Source organism: Trachemys scripta, chromosome 1 (genome assembly GCF_013100865.1).
Source record: "Trachemys scripta elegans isolate TJP31775 chromosome 1, CAS_Tse_1.0, whole genome shotgun sequence".
In the NCBI taxonomy this organism is placed as follows: Eukaryota; Metazoa; Chordata; order Testudines; family Emydidae; genus Trachemys; species Trachemys scripta.
In genome coordinates this window covers 23,607,743-23,629,903 of record NC_048298.1, presented here as the reverse complement: position 1 = coordinate 23,629,903, position 22,161 = coordinate 23,607,743, and the positions used below count along the sequence as shown (strand labels likewise).

At 43.2% G+C, this 22,161-nt stretch overlaps 1 protein-coding gene across 4 annotated transcripts in view; it reads right to left on the bottom strand.

The window, feature by feature from the left end:
- GSAP (gamma-secretase activating protein) overlaps window positions 1-22,161 on the bottom strand; it is a 67,937-nt gene that overhangs the window by 25,220 nt on the left and 20,556 nt on the right. For all 4 annotated transcript variants that reach the window (XM_034765995.1, XM_034766002.1, XM_034766010.1 and 1 more), the window contains exons 10-19: window positions 20,830-20,889; window positions 19,655-19,698; window positions 18,109-18,194; window positions 11,244-11,321; window positions 9,731-9,808; window positions 9,135-9,227; window positions 7,045-7,262; window positions 6,176-6,245; window positions 5,284-5,366; window positions 3,620-3,673 (exon numbers count right to left, since the gene is read on the bottom strand). In XM_034765995.1, the coding sequence (XP_034621886.1) occupies window positions 3,620-3,673; window positions 5,284-5,366; window positions 6,176-6,245; window positions 7,045-7,262; window positions 9,135-9,227; window positions 9,731-9,808; window positions 11,244-11,321; window positions 18,109-18,194; window positions 19,655-19,698; window positions 20,830-20,889 (864 nt within the window). The remainder of the gene's footprint in view (window positions 1-3,619; window positions 3,674-5,283; window positions 5,367-6,175; window positions 6,246-7,044; window positions 7,263-9,134; window positions 9,228-9,730; window positions 9,809-11,243; window positions 11,322-18,108; window positions 18,195-19,654; window positions 19,699-20,829; window positions 20,890-22,161) is intronic.

Below are 22,161 nucleotides of genomic sequence, written 5' to 3'. Positions count from 1 at the left end.
CACAACCCTATGGATCTCCTGCCAGTCCCCCCTTGCATTGTTTTCAAGCCATACAAACCCGTTTGACACGATGAAAAGCTGCTTTTGTCTAGTGAGTCCATAGCAAAGTGGCAGGCTTGAAGATTAAAATTTGATGTCACTGAAAACTAAAACCAGCAGCATCTTTTGGTCTCATTTAAAATGTCACCAGTTAAAATAAAGGATTGTGTGTTGCCTAAAGTCTTGGTTTTCTGTGGCCTGTCCAAAGAGAGAAACCAGGTCAGGCTGGGTAAGAACTGGAGGAAAGATCTCCATAATGCAGGTGGAAGTGGTGTTCATTCTGCAGGCTGCCCTGTACCACCGGACAGTACAGGATTAGTGGCCCAGCCTCATACTGTATTATTGACGGTGTCATTTTTCAGAGATGTCAAACCAAAGGTCCTCCCCACTTGTGAGGGCTTAAAAACCCCATGCCCTTTCCACAAGAGCAGTCGTGTCAGACTATATTTACCCAACACAGTGAGGACTACTTGCCTGAACTCCTCTTGCAGTTTTGAATGGCTACAGCGGTCCTCTTCACTGCCTATCGTATGGATCTGTGTTCTACCACCTAACTGGTGGTGGAGGAGGATGTACAACTAACTGCGATGAGAGGCACTAGGTAAATATGCAACAAAGCTCAATGCTTACTCCCTGCCTGCTCAGCAGGCCGGGTCACTCCCCCATGCCATGAGACTTCCTTTTCCAATGCCTGCCCCTTTGCCGATTCTGTGTGCCTCACTCTTTTCTTTCAAATTCTTCAAGATTCTTCCTTCCAGTTAGCCTTCCAATACAGACTTTTATCCCACTCTTCCAGACAGATTAAAACATGAGTGAGTATAAATATATTAATTTGTTCAAAGAAACTGATCAGATTTCTATGTAACACAAACAAACATATTCCATGAGCTTACAGTGGTGATCCTGGCCTCTCTCACAACCCCTTCTTCCCAAGCCTTGTGTATGTTATCCCTTGGTAGGCTGTTGAATTTAGGATCCATTTTCCTACTACATGTGGCGCACCCTCAAATGGGAAGGAATTCCCTGGGAGCACTCAGAACTTCACAAAGGACATGGGGCCCTTAAATAGAAAGTTCATCAGGGTTGGGAGATGTCTTCGTGTCCGTGAAATGCCTCATGCACCTGAGAGACTGCAGAAATAATAAATAAAGGGCCAGATTCAATTCTATGTTCTGGCTGCTTTTTCACTCTTGGGCAACAAGAACCACCCAGAACCCCATTAACTGGCCAGTGAAACTGGGTCTATGGTGGTTTTGTATAATTGAAGCAGAGTAAACAAGCCAGAACAGAGCACTGAATCTGACCCCAGAGCATTTGTATCTTAGCGTCACATAAGAGTCAGAGCACTTTGCAGTCAAAAGTAGCAGAAAATAAGTGTCTTCAGTTTAACTTTATCCTTCTCAGTCCGTTTAGGTTTTTACACACAAGTAGGAAAGGAGTTTCACAATCAAGAAGTGCAGCTGCTAAAGACCTTTGCTCTCAGAAGCTTGAGGTTAAATCTCAGACAAACTAAACAGCCAGCTAAATGTTGACCTCAGTGAGCATATGCAGCATACGGTGACCAAAGATCCATCTCAAGACCTGATCTCCCAAGTGTCATCCACTCCCAGTGAAATCAGTGGTAAGCAGCTAGGCCCAATTCTTCACTCACCCTGGTGTAAATCAGGAGCAATCCCACTGATACCAGGAAAATTGGGCCCTTAGAGACAGTTAAAACTGAAATTTTAAACTAGTTCTGAGCACGTGGGGAGAAAGAGCACTTCTGACTTAAGTTATTCCATTTGACAATATTCTCAAGTTCCAGAGCAAGCTATGTCCAGAATACAACTCCCACAAGAGACCTCTGCTCACATGCTGGGTTCCCAGAACTTTGAACATCACTCCTATGTTACTGATCAGCGATTCTCCCAACATTCAGCACAGATCTTACTATTTTATTTACCAGTGTCCTTACAGCCATGTTCTCCCAACTGCCAAGTGCCCTTAACCTTCATACAAAGTGAAGACTTCGATTGAAGGCAGTTGCGGGTTGGGGGACGGGGGAGATGAAGGAATCAGCAATCCAGCTTTCATAGCAAATACAGGAACTACAGACCTTTTCCCCTGCCAAAGACTATAGAATCATAGAATATCAGGGTGAGAAGGGACCTCAGGAGGTCATCTAGTCCAACCCCCTGCTCAAAGCAGGGCCAATCCCTAACTAAATCCCCAAATCCCTAAATGGCCCCCTCAAGGATTGAACTCACAACCCTGGGTTGAGCAGGCCAATGCGCAAATCACTGAGCTATCCCTCCCCCGAGTTCAGCTTTTGTATGAGGAGAGATTAAAAAGACTGGGACTGTTCAGCTTGGAAAAAAGATGACTAAGATGGGATATGGTAAAAGTCTATAAAATCATGAATGGTGGGGAGAAGAAAGTGAATAAGGAAGTGTTATTTATCCCTTCACATAACTTGAGAACCACGGGTCACCCAATGAAATTAATAGGCAGCAGGTTTAAAAACAAACAAAAGAAAGTATTTCTTCACACACACAGTCAACCTGTGGAACTCATTGCCAGGGGGTGATGTGAAGGCCAAAACTATAATGGGGTTCAAAAAAGAATTAGATAAATTAATGGAGGATAGGTCCATCAGTGGCTCTTAACCAAGAAGGTCAGAGATGCAACCCCTTTGCTGGATGTTCTTAGCCTCTGATTGCTAGAAGCTGGTATTGGACAACAGGAGATGGATCACTCGATGATTGCCTGTTCTGTTCATTCCCTCTGGGGCACCTGGCATTGGTCACTGTCAGAAGACAGGATACTGGCCTAGATGGACCATTGGTCTGACCCAGTATAGCCATTCTTATGTTCACCAGGTTCAGCTCCTTTTCCATACCCGTCTGTGCCCATACAATTGGTTTGTTTAGGTGAAACAGCCACTTCTTCTGAACAGCATGGCCAGAGTGATCACAACAATGCAAGCACAGGGTACCGTGGCCAAACTGAACGGAAAAATCCTGAACTGCTGGTGCTGATGAACATTAGGGATGTAAAATGTTAACCAGTAAGCTTTAGTCTTACCATTTAACCTGCTTTAACCATTAACCCCCGGCCTGCCGGCTGCCTGGCCAAAGCAGACCCAGCCACTTAATCGGTTGACCATTTAAACAAAATATTTGTAATCGTTTAAACGGTATTTACATCCCTATTGAAAATATAGTGACACCTCCAATGGCCCCAGTGAGAGGAGATGTACATTAGAAATCCCCCCATGTCCCCAGTGCAAAGAAACTTCCCCCATCTTAACTTCGGTCACAGTATAAAGAGGCATCAAACAACTGCAAGGCATCCAGGGTGGAAGCCAATGTCTTTCCGAAAGAAAAGGGCAAAGACTTGAGAAACTACAGTGCATTTCTGAGCCAGCAAAATCTGTCTGGAAAATTCATGTTTCTAGCAACCATAAAAGCTACTTAAACTAGAGCAATTCTTTCTTCATCCTTATTTTCAGGTAACATGTGCATTACAGTAATGTTTATAAGGAAAGTGACAACCCATACCCTTTCTATCAATAGCAACACCTTCATATGTAGGGACTTACCTTTAATTCAGGTAAAGAAATAATGTCCGTTATGCATGTTATTCCAGGGATAATCTATAAACAAATATTAGGAAATTAAAACATTAATTTAGTCTAAAAGATACAAACAGATATAACAGATTATAACACAAAAATGTGAAGATTTCAGATCACTTTCCTCTGGGCTGTAATCTAGCTAACCAAGACAGCACATTCGTCTTTGCACAAAAGTAGTATGGAAACTATTTTCTCTCTGTGCTGGGATGAAAAAAGTGGTCTTCTCTGTCAGGATTAAAGTAGCTTGATAGATCCAGTATACAAGATAAACAGTCTCCAGCCGACACAGTGTAAAGTAAACGTGTGTGTGGTGTTTGAAATTTTAAGTAACTACCATTTAAATAAGCTGCCAGCTCGCCAGAACTTTTGTAATGATTAGTGTTAATGAGGAAAATCAGACAGTAGGCCTGGAGAAGGCTGAAGACTGGAAAACTTTTGATTGGCTGGTGATTATGTTAGCCATGTGTAGACCTGCCCAATGCTGTTTTCTCTATGAAACTTTCATAATGGTAATACTCTCCAGATTGTGTACCTATTGGAAAGAATTGCAGGATCCTACTGACTAAAGTTACTCTGCATCCATTATAAATACCACATAGGCACACAATAACTGGTATATTATTACATAAAAACCATAACCAATGTAATCATTCATAACAGTTACATAAATGCAATCACAGCTGTTGTCACTGACATTTCATAAATGCATTTACCAAAAATAAAGATTCCTGAAAACCATGACACATTAAGTCTAGGTAACATAAAACAGGTATAAAATAGACAAACATGCCACTAGATCAGAGGTGGGCAAACTATGGCTTGCGGGACTGTCCTGTCCGGTCCTTGAGCTCCCAGCCGGGGAAGCTAGCCCCAGGCCCCTCCCCCGCAGCCTCAGCTCGCCGTGCCACCAGCGCTCTGGGCGGTGGGGCTGTGAGCTCCTTTCAGGCAGCACAGCTGGGAGAGCCGCCGGCCTACCCCAGTGCTCTAGATTGCACGGTGGCATGGCTGGCTCCAGCCGGGCGGTGTGGCTGCTAGTCCTGCTGCTCTGAGTGGCATGGTAAGGGGGCGGGGGGGGTTGGATAAGGGTCGAGGGAAGTCAGGGGACAGGGTACTGGGGGCGGTTGGATGGGGCAGAGGTTCGGGGGGGGGGCAGTCAGGGGACGGGGAATAGGGGGGTTGGATAGGCATGGGAGTCCCGGGGGGCCTGTCAAGAGGCGGGGGTATGGATAGGGGTCAGGACAGTCAGAGGACAGGGAGCAGGGGGAGTTGGATAGGGGGTGGGGTCCCGGGGGGGGGCAGTTAGGGGTGGGGGGGTCCTGGGAGGGGGTGGTCAGAGGACAAGGAGCAGGGGGGTTGGATGGGTGGAAGGTTCTGAGGGGGACAGTCAGGAGGCAGATAGGGGGCGGGGCCAGGCTATTTGGGGAGGCACAGCCTTCCCTACCTGGCCCTCCATACAGTTTTGGAACCCCAATGTGGCCCTCATGCCAAAAAGTTTGCCCACCCCTGCACTAGATCATCTTCCAAAAAGAATAAATTTGCTTCCAAAAGCAAACAGGTCTTATGACAAAATTTAAAGAATAAAAACCCTCTCCCAAAGTTATTAATGCTCGTAGCCGCTGATTCCTTACCCCATTCCAGTACAGCAGTGAAGTATATGGCAAAAGTTTATCCAGCTTGCTAGTCTCTGGACACATTGCCCAGTATAAGGAAGCTGAATGCATTAAAAAAAGAGAGAGAGAGAGAAAGAGAGAGATTTACAGAGACCAGGCTGTATAAAGTTATAAGTCACCAAGAAAAAGCTTTATAGTCTTCCTTTTTACTCCCCCTTTCCCTCATTAATCTGTCAATTAATTGTTTGGGAACGAATCCTGATGTTGCCACTGCAGCAGCTTCCTTAGCAGTGGAACTTGATAAGACTCCACTGCACAAAGGGAGGAAAGGAATTCCAGATAGCCGTGCAGGGCGGTGTCAGCTGATTAGCCTCAGCTCAGCTGGGGTCCCCTGAACAGACACACAGGAGACAGGGCTCAGATTGGCTGGGCCAGGGGATCTGCTGATAGGTGAAAATGTCACAGGATACACCAGCCATTATGCTGAAGCAACCTTCCTGGAATGGCTCGGTGACCTGGCTGAGGCTAAAGGAGAATTACTCCTTCCCCTTCTATTCATCTATCTGGCACACATCCCCGCTATTTGAGCCACCTGCTAGGCAGAGAATTTGGCTCATGAAAGGGCAAAATGGTAATGGCTCTCTCTTCCTGCACAACTAGGCAGCTAATCACATTTGTAAAGCTGTACAAAGTGCTAGAAAACCAGAATTGCAATGTACTTGTCTTCTCAATTAGCAACCCAGTACAGCAGTACAACAGCGGAGTCAACCAACCAGGAGTACAATTAAAAAGATGAGGCAGCAGCAGCAGGAGAGTCAGTTTGCAATTGTGTGGCTTTATCTTCAGATGTCTCCCTTCAAGCAAAAATGTGCAGTGGGTAATTTAACATGCAATGCAAAAAAACACCTACCAATGATCAATTCCTGTAAGGGGTCAAATGTAGAACATGCTGACAGGTTCTCAGAAATCCACTGAATAATCTGTGAAAGTCAAACAATGGAGAGTTCATTACAGTTCTGTATTTAAAGCTTGTGTTCAAATGAAAGACTCTGGAATGGTCCATATCAATGAACATCTTTCGCCTGCAGTTCAGTGCCTAATATAGTGACACAGAAATAAGTCAAACAATGTTTTCAGAAAGAGAACCATTATACCCATTAGACTGGAAACATGTTGGAGCCAACCTGGTCAGCTTCTAGGTGCTACCACAATACAAATGTTTGATGCTAATAGTGACCATGTCTTTATATTTGTCCTGTAAGGCACCCAGCACACTCTTTTTAGCACTGAATAAGTAAATGTCAAGAAACTTAAGGAATTACCATATATACTCATTCATTAGCCCGTTCGTTTATAAGCCAACCCCCAAAAATGGATAGGCAAAAATAGCAAAAAATGAATGACCCTTTCATAAGCCGACCTTATATTTCAGGGGTTGGAAAACTTTGGCTCACGGCCCGTCAGGGTAAGCTGCTGGCGGGTTGGGACATTTTGTTTACCTGGAGCATTCACAGGCACGGCGCCACTTCCCGCAGCTCCCATTGGCTAGGAACAGCGAACCACGGCCACAGGGAGCTGAGGGGCTCCATGCCTGCAGATACTCCAAGTAAACAAAACGACAATGTATTAGATATTCAATTCAATGATTCCATAGAGTTTAAAATCATCAAATTTTGGTGTAGACCCGTTTAGAAGCCAACCCCCACTCTTTGATGCATCACTTTTTTACGAAAAATATTCCGCTCATGAACGAGTATATACAGTAAGTTATATTCCTACCTGCATTTCCAAATCCGTTGTATTTCTGACATGTAGAAGAGCACAGTGCAGCGCTGCCAGTCTATCACTGTCACGTTTACTGTTCCAAAGGAATTGCATCAAGGAGCACTCATTTATTCTTACAGTAAACATTCTTCCTGAGCAGCAATCCCAGACGGCTGACTTGAACGGGGACTGGATGGAACTTTTGTGCAGCATGTTGATTCTCGCATCCTCACCTGAAGGGAGGGGGTTTAAAGGAAGAAAGGTCTTTGAGTGCACATAAGCTCTATTCACCACAGATTTCTCCCCTCTGCCACATCCCACAATCTCATGGTCTCCAATGGTGAGAAATAATCCACCCCTCCTTCACTTTCTCTCCCCTCACATGCTTTGACTTCCCATCCCACCCTACTGGCCAGCTGTTTTCAGAAGTGCTAAGCACCCACAGGTCCCTTTGAAGACCGTGAGAGATGTAAGTGCTCAGAACTTCTGAAAATCAGGCCCTACCTGTCTTAGATTTTTCCCTAGCACAGATCACCATTGTGTCTTAGCATTCAGACAGGTCTACACTACCGCTTAAGCCTATGTAATTTATGTCGCTCAGAGGTGTGAAAAAGACACCCCCCTGAGTGACGCAAGTTACTGCAACATAAGCGCTGTCCACACTGGTACTATGTCAGCAGGAGATGCTCTCCCATCAACATAGTTTCCGCCTATTGTGGAGGTGGAGTAATTAGCCGACAGGAGAGCGCTCTCCCATCGGCATGCGGCGTCTTCACCAGACGCAATACAGCGGCGTAGCTGCACTGGTGCATGTGTGCCAATATAGCGCTTCTAGTGCAGACCTGCCCTCAGTCTTCACTGCTTCCTGGCCATTGTTCTTGAAGCTTAAAATGACTGGATGGGATTCATTTAATGACATTCCTTAACTGCCTTTAGAGGCATCCATTCAGTAGTGCAAGCAACTATCTCTACTGCCCAGGACCTCAGTAGCACACCAAATCCCTTTGGTTTGGGGGAGGGAGAAACAAAGTATCTAACTCTTGCCTGAATTTGAATCACTACTGTAGATGGCCACCATTTTAATAACAGAGTAGAGTGAGTTAGTCTGTACTAATTATGATGCAGTAAGTCTGTACCACCCAGAACAACATGCTAACACTGTATTGGGCCATCTAAACAGCAGCATGCACCAAACTATAAGAACAGGGAGATTCTGCTTTGTAGTACTAAATTTAAACATAACCCAAAACCAAAACCACTTTGCATATACTGGAACGGATTCACTACTGAATCCAGTTTTCTGCCAGTGTAATTCCAGGCCCACTGCATCACACACACCATGCAGAAAATAAAATAATGCTTCCTACCTACCTTGGGTATTTCTGCAGGAAAATATTTATTTATATTCCCACCTCCAACCAGCTATTAGTTTCTTTTTGACATTGCTCCATATGTCAGAGCTGCACCAGTCCTAGCACCCTACCTTTCTTTTACCCAATCAGAAAAATGGCCTTCTGTTTTCAAACAAAGGCCTTCTGTTTCCAAAAATAACCCATTTCCTATAAAGTACAGTTATGTGGAAGTGAAATAATGTGCCTTTCAGATGAGGCTTCAAAACAAATTACATGACTCTGATCAGGTGAAGGAAATGCAGATTTCCTCTCCCCACTCCACTCGAACATACATACATTTCCTTCCTCCAATTGAGGTTTTGTAAAATTAAATTTGCATCTCCATGTGAAATTTGAGAATACTGGAGCATCCATAAACATGCATAGGGGGATGGGAAATTATTAAACTGTGGCAGAGAATGCAATTCACTGAATGGTCTTCTTTCATTTCATAACACTAACAGTGAGTAATGGATGAAATAAGAAAGTTCATCATTTCTTTTTAAAATTGAGTGTGCCAAAAATGCATGTCTTATTCTGCCTGATCCCTATCTTCTAGGCTTTTCAGAGACCAATGTACAGTAATGCAGATGTGAGGCCAATAAAATGAACTGAATTCTCCTCCAAAGGGAGCTGAACATCTTCAAGAGTCTCCACCAAAGTCAACAATAAAAGAGATGCTAAAGACTTCAAAGTACTGAAGTTTTACTGTACCTGTCAGAAACAAATTATAGCACATCAGGTCAGGATGTTGAGTATTGAGGAGGTGCAGAAAGTGGCCAGGCAAATAAACAGCCACATAATAGTCTGTTCAAAATAAAAAAAAGAGTCATCAATTTGAGCAACTGTTAAAATATTTACTTTGGGAGGCTGGGACTTATGAATTCTCAGCCCAGTTCTCTTTATTGGAACAGGTTATGTCTAGGAGATATAACAAGGGTTAGTTAATAGCAGTTGCAGGGTTAACACAGGAAATATAGGTTATACATTCAGGTTTCCAGGGGAGGATGTGAGAGGCTCACGCAACTCAAGAGCGCTATACTAGCTGATCTCCAGAGAAGTACAGTCAACTTCAGAGGAAGTTGCTCACTGACAATATGAGGTATTGCAATATCAAGTGCCAAAAATGGAAGTCAAGTAAGTTGCAAAATGTAGCAAATAACGTAACTTATGAAGGGATGGGGGGGGGGGGGGGACTTTATGTCCTTCTTATGAAGAGGAGAGGGACCACCAAAAGGCTGAAGGTTAACAATTTCTCTTCCTTCTCAAAGTGGGGAGAGGAAACAAGAGAAGCTACATTAGCAACCTACCAAGATTCAAAAAAGCTACTTCCTTCACTTGTGGGTAATCTGTTCTTTGTAGAGCAACTGTAAAGGTTTTGCTGTAACCTGGGAAGACACACATGAAACATCTGTTATATGCAAATTATAAATATAGACAGAGAATTCAGAGCAGTAAAAGTCTATCCAAACCACAGAACTTCTGAGATTCTTTGTCTATACTATGTTATATTTCTCATTGGCTATAACAAATCTTCCTCTGCCTGGACTGAAACACTAGTCTCTATTCTTACCAAGAAGGGCTTAGAACTAATGGGTTAATTTTTCAGAGATTATAAAGCCAGAATGAGCCACTGTGATCATCTAGGCTGACCTTCTGTATAAAACAGACCACAGGAGTTCCCTGAAGTAATTCCTGTTTGAACTAGAGCAAATCTTTTTAGCAAAACAACCAATCTAGATTTAATTGCCAGTGAGGGAAAATCCACCACAACTCTTGGTAAATTGTTCCAATGGTTAATTACCTTCACTGTTAAAAATTTGCACCTTATTTCCAGTCTAAATTTGTGTAGCTTCAACTCCCTGCCATTGGCTTTTGTTATACCTGTGACTAAAGTCCATTATCAAATTTTTGTTCATCATGTAGCTGCCTATAGACTGTGATCAAGTCACCTCTTAATCTTCTTGCTAGCTTCATTTATACAGCTAATTTTCAGTGAAGTCAGTGAGAACTGCACCCATGCCTGTGAAAATAAGGGCTGACCTGCGCCCCTAGACACTCAAGCTAGGAACTACCAGTTCCACCTCCCACACACGGTGCCTTATTGTCACAGATACGGAGCATCCGCAGCTCTAGAGCCCTGTGCAGATACAAAATGTATATCTGTGGATGCAGCTCCTCCAGTAGGGTGTACCGCCCCCAGCTCTGCCCAGTGCATCGCGGGACCAGGGACAGCTACTGATGAGCCTGGTCCTGCCCTGGTGGGCAAGGTTGGGTGCGGGACGGGGAGCGGTACAACCACACCAGAGGAGCTGCTGGCGTGGGGTGCTGGCTTTCAGGAGCGGCGGGCCGCCAGGCTGCTGCTTTCGCTGCTGCGGTTCTCAGTAGAGCCCTGCAGCTCCACAGATACCGATTTATATCTGTGGATATCCATATCCACGGATATAAATTTTGCATCCGTGCAGGGCTCTGTGCAGCTCCCACTAACTTCAGTTGCTGCTGTAAGTGCTCAGCACTGCTGAAAGTCTGGCTGCATGTTTCAAAGTGGACACCCCGAAATGAGGAACATGCAACTAATGGCCACCTATGGAAAATTGTGGTTTAAGTGTCTTGCCCAGAATCCCATAGGAAGTCTATGACAGGGATATATACTTAGCAGCCTAACTTTCAGGCATCCAGGCTTAGAAGTTTTGGCCAGACTATTTTAAAGTCTACAGCTTTACGTAGCTGTTTATTTTGTAAGATATTCTGTGACACTTCATACAAAATGACACACTAAAATAAAGTAAGAAAGAACAAGAGAATAAAACAGATTAACTGTACCTTTATGTAAAAAAGAAACTGAGTATGTGACCTCCTTTGGAATATCAGGAGCCTGACTACAACACAGACAAAAACTTCCTAAAAAAATAAAAATAAAGAGATTGAAATGGAGGTTGGTTTGGTTATCATACTTGTTCACTGAATAAGTTATGTCTGCCTTCGCTGATCCACTTTATATTTCTCAAAAGATGGATACCGGCTGCAGAACCCAATCCTAAAAACTAAGAAAAAGCATCTTTGTTATCTTTAATCTAAAACATTCTTAAACAACTTTCAGGACTATGGAAATATACATACATCAAGGGAATAGCTTCCTCTTAGCTAAAGAGGAAGAAGGCAAAAAAGGTTGAGTATGAATAATAAGAGAGGGAAATGCAGGAGAAAATACACTGTAATGCAATTTTGGGTTCTGAAGGCTCAGCAAATCCTTCTAATTCAGAGAAACTGCATTTTTCAGCTCTTTGCGGTAGAAAACATTCTAGCACCATCTGAACCACTGACCAGACCACTGTACCTACAGGAAGCCCAGATTTCTGGTGATTATCTATTAAAAGCTGCCAAGATGCAATGCTGTAATTGAATGTGCAAAACAGAACACCACAAAGTAAAGGTCTAGTTATCTCACCATCCTGCTGCAAGTGCAGAATTAACCCGGGCCTAAAGGATATTTGCTAGCACCTTCTCATGCTTCAGAGAAATCCTGACTTTTCTTCCTTAAGTAGAGTGATATTTCCTTGTTAGAAGAGAAATTTGTCCTTATCATAAGCACAGTTCAGCCATGGTAAATTATTCTTTGTCCTAACCTTATTCCCCCACCCAACCCCCATTGAGAATGACTGGCCATTTTGACCCCATCTAATAGTAGCCTGCCCTCCAGATCTGATAAAATAGGAAACAAATTAAACACCTTGGTCCTCTTACTCCATCACTTTAGCCAGTTATTTTTGGAATTTATGCCTCAAGCATCCCCAAATCCATGCTGTCCCAATTCAACTGGGAGAGCAGAAGAGAGAACTATGATCATACAGCGGTTACCTTTGTCCATAACTTAGTGCCTAAAAAAATGTATTGCTAACAAAGATATTGCTATCAGAAGACACAGATAAACGTACACAGACACACACTTTTATAATGCAAATAGATGCACAGTACACTGATCAAAAGTACAAGTATCCAACCTCAAGAGATTTCACTTTATTAAAAGTGCCTAGAACGTCTGAGCACAAAGCTGCACTATAGCACTGCACTAGTAATGCTACATATTTGGCTGAGGCATTTAACTTTCAGGAGGGGGAAGAGAGAGAATTTCCTCTGACTGAAATTCATGTTCGTTTCCAGCGTGCTGAATAGTTCTGGTAAGTTTGATAGAGTTTTGCTTGGATATTTGAGGTACTGAAACATAAATAGATGGGGTGTTCCTGATCATTTGGGGCCTTATGGAACATGCAGAATTTTTAAAGCAGCAGCATAAGGCCACAGCAGGAAAGTTGTGGCTTTTCTGGGCCTCTTCCAGTGCTTTTTTCTTGCCATGGTCTCCCCTTCCACATTGCCAATTTCATTTTCACATGCTGGGAAGGACAAAGTGTGCTGTGGAGTACACTGCCCTATAAACTGCACAATTTGAATTGAATGTGCAAACTAATCATCTTGAATTCAGATTAATGCATTGGTGCATATGTATGCAAATGTGACAAGAGAACTGGATGGCTCAGTAGACTGCTAATGGGACACACGTGCTTTCATCTCTCAGAGGTTGGTAGTGAACAAAAGAAGTTGCCATCCAATGGCTTTTCAGTGACTTAGATAAAGGGAGACTGGTCTCAGTCCACTTACAAGTAGACAGGTACACATTTCACAAGAGTCACCACATCTGACTCCATGTTAGCAATCTCAGTAGAGAGGCCAAAGACAGAATATAAAGTGAATTATTTTCTTGCCCAAACTCGTGGTCCTTGCACGACTGACATGTTGGTGGACGGTGCGGAAAAGATTGTGTTGCTAGTGGTTGAGTTGTAAACAGTACTGTAGTTTTTCTGTTTATCCACAGAACACAGAGTTTACACTCCAGCACTGTTCACAAGCAGTAATTCTCACACAAAAAACTGCGCCAAATTCTCTGCAGAAAGTAAATGGCATAAATGAGCACAGCTCCACTGAAGTCAGTGGAAGTGCAGTCATGACATTGAAGAGTTTGGTCCAATTGCTTTTGGAGTGTGATCAGCAGGTTGTACATTCAGATGTTTGATAAACTCTCCTCTTTCTTCTTCAAAAACAGGGAGAAGAGGAGAAAATGGGGTGGGGGGAGGAGCAGGGAAGATGGAAAGCCAGAAACAAAACAAAAAAAGGAAGAGTTTAAAAATATAGTTCTGCTCATGCAACTCCATGATAAGATTTTAGGACATACAAGAGTCAGGAAATAGCAACTATAAATTCTGTGACTTGGCAACTATACATTAAGACATTGAAATTACCATAGAAGGTGTCATGCAATTCCATATATGCATAAAGTTACATTTCCCTAGGAAACAAACTTTAATTTCTTGCCTTTTGTTCATGTAGAATCTCAACCATAATGTTGCATTAAAATACCTCCTGCAGCATCAGAACATCTCCTAATTCAAATATGTGTCACTGTACATAAATGTCTTGCATATATCCTGTGTACAGACTCAATGCACAACACAGCCAAAGAGACAAACATCACTACTTGTCCCATAACCTCAGCTGTACAGAACGCAATGCCATCCACAATGTCAGAGTTGTTTCTGAGGCTACCATCAAAGGGGCTGATAAAGGAGGTGCTGTAATCCTAATGAACAGGTCGGATTATGAACAGGAGGCTGCCAGGCATGTAGAAGCACTTTACACCAATATTCCACATGAGGATGGACTACAAGCTGTCAGGAACAGTATCCCTGATGAGGCCACAGCACACCTGATGACTTTGTCCTCACCCACAACCACTTCAGATTTGGGGACAACTTATACCTTCAAGTCAGTGGCACTGCTATGGGTACCCGCATGGCCCCACAGTATGCCAACATTTTTATGGCTGACTTAGAACAACGCTTCCTCAGCTCTCGTCCCCTAGTGCCCCTCCTCTACTTGCGCTACACTGATGACATCTTATTCATATGGACCCACGGAAAGGAGGCCCTTGAAGAATTCCACCTGGACTTCAACAATTTCCACCCCACCATCAACTTCAGCTTGGACCAGTCCACACAAGAGATCCACTTCCTGGACACTACAGTGCAAATAAGTGATGGTCACATAAACACCACCCTATACCGGAAACCTACTGACCGCTATACGTACCTACATGCCTCCAGCTTCCATCCAAGACACATCACACGATCCATTGTCTACAGCCAAGCCCTAAGATACAACTGAATTTGCTCCAACCCCTCAGACAGAGACAAACACCTACAAAATCTTTATCAAGCATTCGTAAAACTACAATACCCACCTGGGGAAGTGCGGAAACAGATTGACAGAGCAAGATGGGTACCCAGAAATCACCTACTACAGGACAGGCCCAACAAGGACAACAACAGAACACCACTGGCCATCACATACAGCCCCCAGCTAAAACCTCTCCAGCACATTATCCATGATCTACAACCTATCCTGGAAAGTGATCCCTCACTCTCACAGACCTTGGGAGGAAGGCCAGTCCTCGCTTACAGACAACCCCCCAACCTGAAGCAAATACTCACCAGCAACTACACACCACACCACAGAAACACCAACCCAGGAACCAATCCCTGTAGCAAACCTCGTTGCCTACTCTGTCCCCATATCTACTCTGGCGACACCATCAGAGGACCCAACCACATCAGCCACACCATCAAGGGCTCATTCACCTGCACATCCACTAATGTTATATATGCCATCATGTACCAGCAATGCCACTCTGCCATGTACATTGGCCAAACCGGACAGTCCCTCCGCAAAAGAATAAATGGACACAAATCGGACATCAGGAATGGTAACATACACAAGCCAGTAAGTGAACACTTCAATCTCCCTGGTCATTCTATTACAGATTTAAAAGTCACTATCATTGAACAAAAAAACTTCAGAAACAGACTTCAAAGAGAAACAGCAGAACTAAAATTCATTTGCAAATTTAACACCATTAATCTGGGCTTGAATAGGGACTGGGAGTGGCTGGCTCATTACAGAAGCAGCTTTTCCTCTCCTGGAATTGACACCTCCTCATCTATTATTGGGAGTGGACTACATCCACCCTGATTGAATTGGCCCGGTCAACACTGGTTCTCCACTTGCGAAGTAACTCCCTGCTGTCCATGTGTCAATATATAATGCCTGCATCTGTAACTTTCACTCTATGCATTTGAAGAAGTGAGGTTTTTACCCATGAAAGCTTATGCCCAAATAAATCTGTTAGTCTTTAAGGTGCCACCAGACTCCTTGTTGTTTTTGTAGATACAGACTAAACACGGCTACCCCCTGAACCTTGACAGCCAAAGAGAGTCATCTATATGCTAGCTAACAAATGGTGAAGCAGGAGGAGGAGATGGGTCTTTAATTGTCTACGTTTCTGAAAGATCAATAAACTAAATTGAAAATAAAAATCTCCAAGTTAAAAAAAAATAACCCCAATCACAAAGTTCATGAGACCATACCGACGGTTAAATAATCATTAACGCTGTTCAGAAAATAGAAAGTTAATTCTCAGACTTGTTTGATCTCAGCTAATTTGTGAGCAGGGCTTTTTGGGGTCTAGTGACATTCTATCTTGTTAATGCTGGCTATGAGTAACAGGGCTACTTTTCTTCTGCTACAGAAGTTTGAGAAAAAGCGGCTTCATTCAGAGTTGAGACAGGCTACGGTCACTAACAGTTTTTTATTAAATTGGAAACTGCATAGAATATTCCATTTGCAATTGTGCCAATTCTTTACTGGAAACAGTTTAAAACCGAATGAATAAGAGCCCTAGTATTAATGTTTTGTAGACTCTGAAGTATGCTAAGCACTTCACAGAAGACACATTCCCTTCCCCAAAGAGTTTACAAAGTAAATTATAGATGAGTGAGAGACAAACAGCAGGAAGGAGGAGGGGTGATAAAAAAAAAAATGAAGTACAGCAATAGGATCTTGCAGTACACAGTTTATGCACGTGCATGTAGGACATGTCTACCCTACAAACTTAAGTCAACCTATGTTAGGTCGGTTTACAGCCACCACAGTAATTACTGCAGTGGTTCACGTCCGCACAGCCTTTCTTCTGTCGATGGTGCGCGTCCTCACCAAGAGCGCTTCCACCGACTTGAAAGGGAGTGGGGGGGGGGCCTGGCTTGGAGCGGAGACTAGGTAGCAGCCCAGCTGGGGAGCCAGCTTTCTTGTCAATTTCACAGCTCCACTGGACAAGAATGACAGCCAATAGCTGTAAGAAAGACAGTGTCTACAGGGACGTTGCGTTGCCTGAACTGCACTGACACAAGCCCTACGCCTCTTGTGGAGGTGGAGTTATGTTGTGTAGTAGGGCACTTACATAGGCAAGAGCAAGGCTGCAGTGTGCACACTGACATAATTAGGTCGACGTAAGCTGCCTTACGTCAACCTAACGCTATAGCGTAGACCAGGCTGTTGTAGCACAGGTGTACACTTCAGAGGTGTTGTTAGATCCGGGGCTGCTCCTGGGGATGCCCAGGTAGTATCTACAGCCAAGAGCATTTTTCTATCCACCTCTGGTGAAGAAGGTATGACCATTCTCTCTGATGCAGATTTTGCAACAATTATCCAGGCCTTTGTCAGCTTAATATTAGCTTGCTGTAATGTTCTTCCATGGGGCTACACCTTAAGACCACTTGGAAACTGAAGGTCGTGCAGAATGCTGCCATCTGCTTATTAAGAGAAGTTTCGCCTTGGAAGTGCATTACATCACTGCCTGGGGATCTGCTCTAGCTGCCAGTAAGTTTCTGGGGGCGGTCTGAGGTGTTGGTGCTACTGTATAAACCTAGATGGGTTGGGACTTGGTTACTTCAGAGAGAACTTGTCTCTCTCTGCATCCTACAGCAGGAGGTGAGATCGGCAGAGATTCTTGAGCAGGCACCACCTCAGCATGGATAGCAGGAAGCTTGACTTGGAGTCTGATAGAGCCAGGCACACTGAGAAACCCACCACTTTTTTCAGGTTTTGGGGGTTGATGGGGAAAGCTAAGACTTTGAGGGACTTCATGGATACTTATGGCCAATCCTTTTCAATGTACAGGATGTGCCCAGAGAATATGATGGGCACCTAGAGGATTTTATAAATCTAAAGAAATGTAAGTGTCTCACAAAGTATTCCTGCACTTTTTTTTTTTTTTTTTTTTTACCCTTGAAGACAGGTTTCACATAATGACTGAAAGCAGCAGTGAACATAAGTATGAGGGCTTCACCCTAGTCCTCAGCTGTGCACTCCACAGATCAGCATAATTGGTAGGCTCGGCTCAAGAGACTCTGAGGAGTGAATAATACTGCTGACAGATCTGAAGAAGTCTGCATTAGAAGTCTGATCCAAAGACCAGTGAAGTAAACAGAAAGATTCCCGCTGACTTTGATAAGCTTTGGATCAGGCACTATGTGCCTGGCTCAAGATAGTTGAGTTACTCCAGACCTTCCATGGTCATTAGATTAACAAGCACTACAGCTACAAAAAAAAAGTCGATCCACTACTTTCCTCAGCTCAATTTCCCCCAAGGTCTGCTATGAGTACTATACATCAGGAAAAGTTTAGCCATAAACATATAACAATGAGCTCCTAAGACTTCTTAGTAATTAGTTACACAACTACACTTCAGTGTAGTAATCTGTAACATATGATCATCACAAGACAGTTTTTCATTATCAATTACCTGTTTTACTGGTAAAAACTTGCAGATTCAAAGATCTAGGTTCCATCTCTTGGTCTTGAGAGTAATCATATCCAAAATTCACAAATCTAGAAATAAATAGAGACTATTAAATGCATTTCTTCGTCCACAATGATTTTTAAAGAGTATGCTGAACCCATGAAATCACAAGGGAAATATAAGAATTAGATTATTATTAAACATTCCATAAGAAAGTTTAAACAAACTACAATTGATCGGTCTGTTCTGTTAGTTTACTCTCTTACGGTTGGGATTGAGTCAAAATGAAGCAATTGCTTCATAACCATATTTTAAAAGGAGACATCCCATATGCCTGCAAGTTATTTCTTCACTGAACCATATTGCTTAATTCCACACTAGCCGAATCAAGGTGAAGGAAAATTATGCTGGAGGGTCTCAATTTATTCACTCACCATATCTGAGAGGTCAAAAGGTTTGGAGCCCAAATCTACCACCCTTACTCATGCCAAGTAGCACCTTACTCTATGAGTAGTCACACTGATTTCAATGGGAATAGTCACAAAATAAGGGAAGGGTGCAGCAAAATTGGGCTAATTTCTATGGTATTACCAGTTCTGCATTTTGGTTCTTTTTCAGATTCTAATGTTGTCTGTAGTTTTCACAGATCTTGGAAAAAACTAACATGGCATAAGTGTTAATTATTAGTTACAATCTATCAATAGTGAATTATGCACTAAATCAATTTTTTAAAAAAATGGTCCTCCTCCAGACGTATTTCTCGACCTTTTCACAAAGATTCGGATGAGTTTTAGCAATTGTGAAGTTGGTTTTCTTCAGTACTATATCATAACTGTAACGGTCTGTATTGGCCCTTTAAGGTAGACTCCACGTCCAGCACTACCAACCTTCAGTTTTCTGCTTAGTACTGAAGCATGCTGGAAGTGCTAGTGTGGGGTACAGTTTGGAACTGTAAACTACCACTGCAAGGCATGCTGGGAAAGAGAAAGGGTATATATATATCTATCATCCCTCATAACAGGAAGAGATGGAGACAAAAGATGAGCTGTTAGTCTGTCCAATTACCAGCCTGGGGTTGAGCCCGGTAGCTGGAAAAGGAATCCCAGAAATGGAATGGAAGTTTTGGGGACACTGCCACAGGCCAGCTTTAGAGAGGCTGTGACCTCAGAAGGAAATTAAGGAAAGTTGGTTTTATTTGGATGGGGTCACTGTATCCCCCAGGAAGGGTGGCTTAGTCTATATTTGGTTCTCCAGCCAACCGCTCCCAATGGGAAGGGACCTATGACCGTGTCAATCTTCTTGTCTGGCTTCACCATACCATGGAAGGAGATGAAGGAGGGGAAAGCTATGAGGAGGGTTTGAAGGTCATATGTGACACTGCTTCCTCCCCTTTACCTCCACATAAGTCAGGTCACAACAATAGGTACATGGATTCAAGTCATACGGTGCAAAGATGCAGGCAATGCCAAATGAAGTTAACGTGTTAATAAACCAAATTTTAGACACACATGTTGACAAATGAGACAAAAATACTCTGTGATTCACTTACTTTAATCCAATGTCTCTTAAAGAGATGTCCAGGGATGCTTCAAGCTGTTAACCCAAAAATCAGAACACACCTACATTATTCAGTATTTAAGGTTGGTCTTGCAGTCCAGTAAAGGATACACTGGGCTCATTCACTCTTCATCCAACTCACCAATTTCACAAAGGAAAACAGATTCATTGACCACCACTTGATCCTTTTAAGTCATTCAAGAACTCAGAAAATAGTTTCCGCTCCTAGTAGGGGTTTTATACAATTATGGAATGGGATACTTTTGTGTTAAGCCAATGTAAAAGTTTAATGTCTTTGTAAGCCTAACTAAGGCAAGTTTCATATTTTAAACAACTTAAAATTTGTGTCACTGGGAATGCGATACTGTCTTTATATGAGAAGTACATCAAAACAGCTGAGCTCCAAGGCAGCAATACTACAGGGATTTCAAGAAAAGGGGGGCGGGAGGAGCAGAGAGTCATGGTCTGGACCCATCAGCCCGCCTTTTAATTTACAGTGCACTGTGAGCAAAATTCACTCCCACACAGAAGCCTCACATAAGATCCCCTAGAGACCACTTAAGCAAACCTTTAGCTGGGATGCATCCACTTCCATGTGTCAGGGGCATCCATGCAAGCCCCCAGCACAAACATGAATTTCAGACTTTGTCACAAAGAATCCAATCCAGATAACTATAGAGTGCCCTCAACACTCAATGACATATAGACTCAATCTTGTTTCCATTTAAGTCAATGGGAGCAGGAGCAGGCCTTCATTTCTCCATCTAATTTGATTTGCAAGTGCTGCTTAATTCCATTGGTCTAAAATTAGAGTAATTCCATGAACTTCAGTGGGATTGCACAGATGTTCTAGATGGTTTAAATAGTACTTAATCCTACCAGGAGTGCAGGGGACTGGACTAGATGACCTCTCGAGGTCCCTTCCAGTCCTACGATTATATGTTAATCCAAAAATCAGTGGAGTAACTCTAATGTATTCAGATTAGAATCTGGTCATTACATTTTGAAGAACGTTTCCAAGGTTTGTGGTTTTATATAATAATTCATGCTAATAAAAATATCAAATACAAATACTTGGGAATAAACTTAATGATCATCCCTTGAAATATATAACTAAATCCCCCCTCAGACTAGCTATACGACAACAAGTTTATATCTATGACTTACTATTAAATTAAAGTTTTCATCAGGGTAAAACTGGACACATTTTAAGATATTCCTTGATTCCTAAAATTAAGAGAGAGACTTTTATTATAATAATCGAGCCACATCACGCAGACAGAGATGGTTGGAAAGTCCATCATTCAGCTCTGTTTGTTAACATGCATAAGGCAATAAGTGGATGAGAAAAAAGGCCAAAACCACACACTAAACCCTCAAATAGCACTCCCCAGCACACATGCTTCCTTCCTGTCACAGATCAGTTGTCTATCTTCTGTCTATAACTGTCTTGTGCAATACCCAATCACACGCCTCTTTCACACACAGAAAGCCACTAGAAGGTTACACAACAGCTTTCAGTAACCTTTTGCTCCATAGAAACTAAAGCTATTAAGAACAGTATCTTATTTTGCACATCTCCAAAAGGCCTCTTGCAAAAAGTAGAATAGAGATGAGTTCTTCATTATATATTACACATCCCATCCTTTCTGAAATACTCCAGCTAATTTCAGTGCGTCAAAAAAACCCAAACGAACTAGCTCTGAAAGTCCATTTTTGTTCATGCATAACTTAGGCTACGTTTGGCTATTCCCATTAGTCAGAATGAAAAGCAGTTTGAAACTTTCCTCAGTTTGTGCACATGGTCTATGCTTTCTTACATCTATATGCCCTGGCCTGCAAATGATATTGTCTCATAAATTGGCAAGTCCATATTCCTAGGGCGCATGTGCTAGCTGTAATAGGTTTAGATAATCACATACATCAGCACTACCTTTAAAAAAAATCCCTCTGTTACCTGGGAAGCACTGACACCACATCTCACTGCAAATACTCACATGTAAACAATAGCATAGAAAGTCTAATTTAGGCCTCTAACTTTCGTTACCCTACTCTTTAGGGTTACCATTCGTCCGGATTCCCCCAGACATGTCCGGCTTTTCGAGTTAAAAATAGCGTCCGGGGGGAATTTGTAGATGTCTGGACTTCCCCGCCCATGCAGAACGCACGCGGCTAACAGAGCAGCCGGCCGGATGGTGCCATTTACATGGGGCTCCGACAGCCAGAGAGAGCCCCTCCTCCACTTCCCCCTCCTCTCCCCTGCAGCTGAGAGCCCTCCCTCCCTCATTCGCAGATCACCAGCCGGCCGTTCGCACCGGCAGCCTCGAGCTCCTCCCCCTGCTCCTCCTCCCCGGCACGCTGGTCTGAGCGGCAGGGTAAGGAGGCCAGGGGGTCGGAGAAGGGGCAGGGAGGTTCTGGAGCGGGCAGTCAAGAGACAGGGAGCGGGGGGGTGTCGGGAGTTCGGGGGGGCTTTCTGGGGGGGGGGATAAGGTTTTGGGC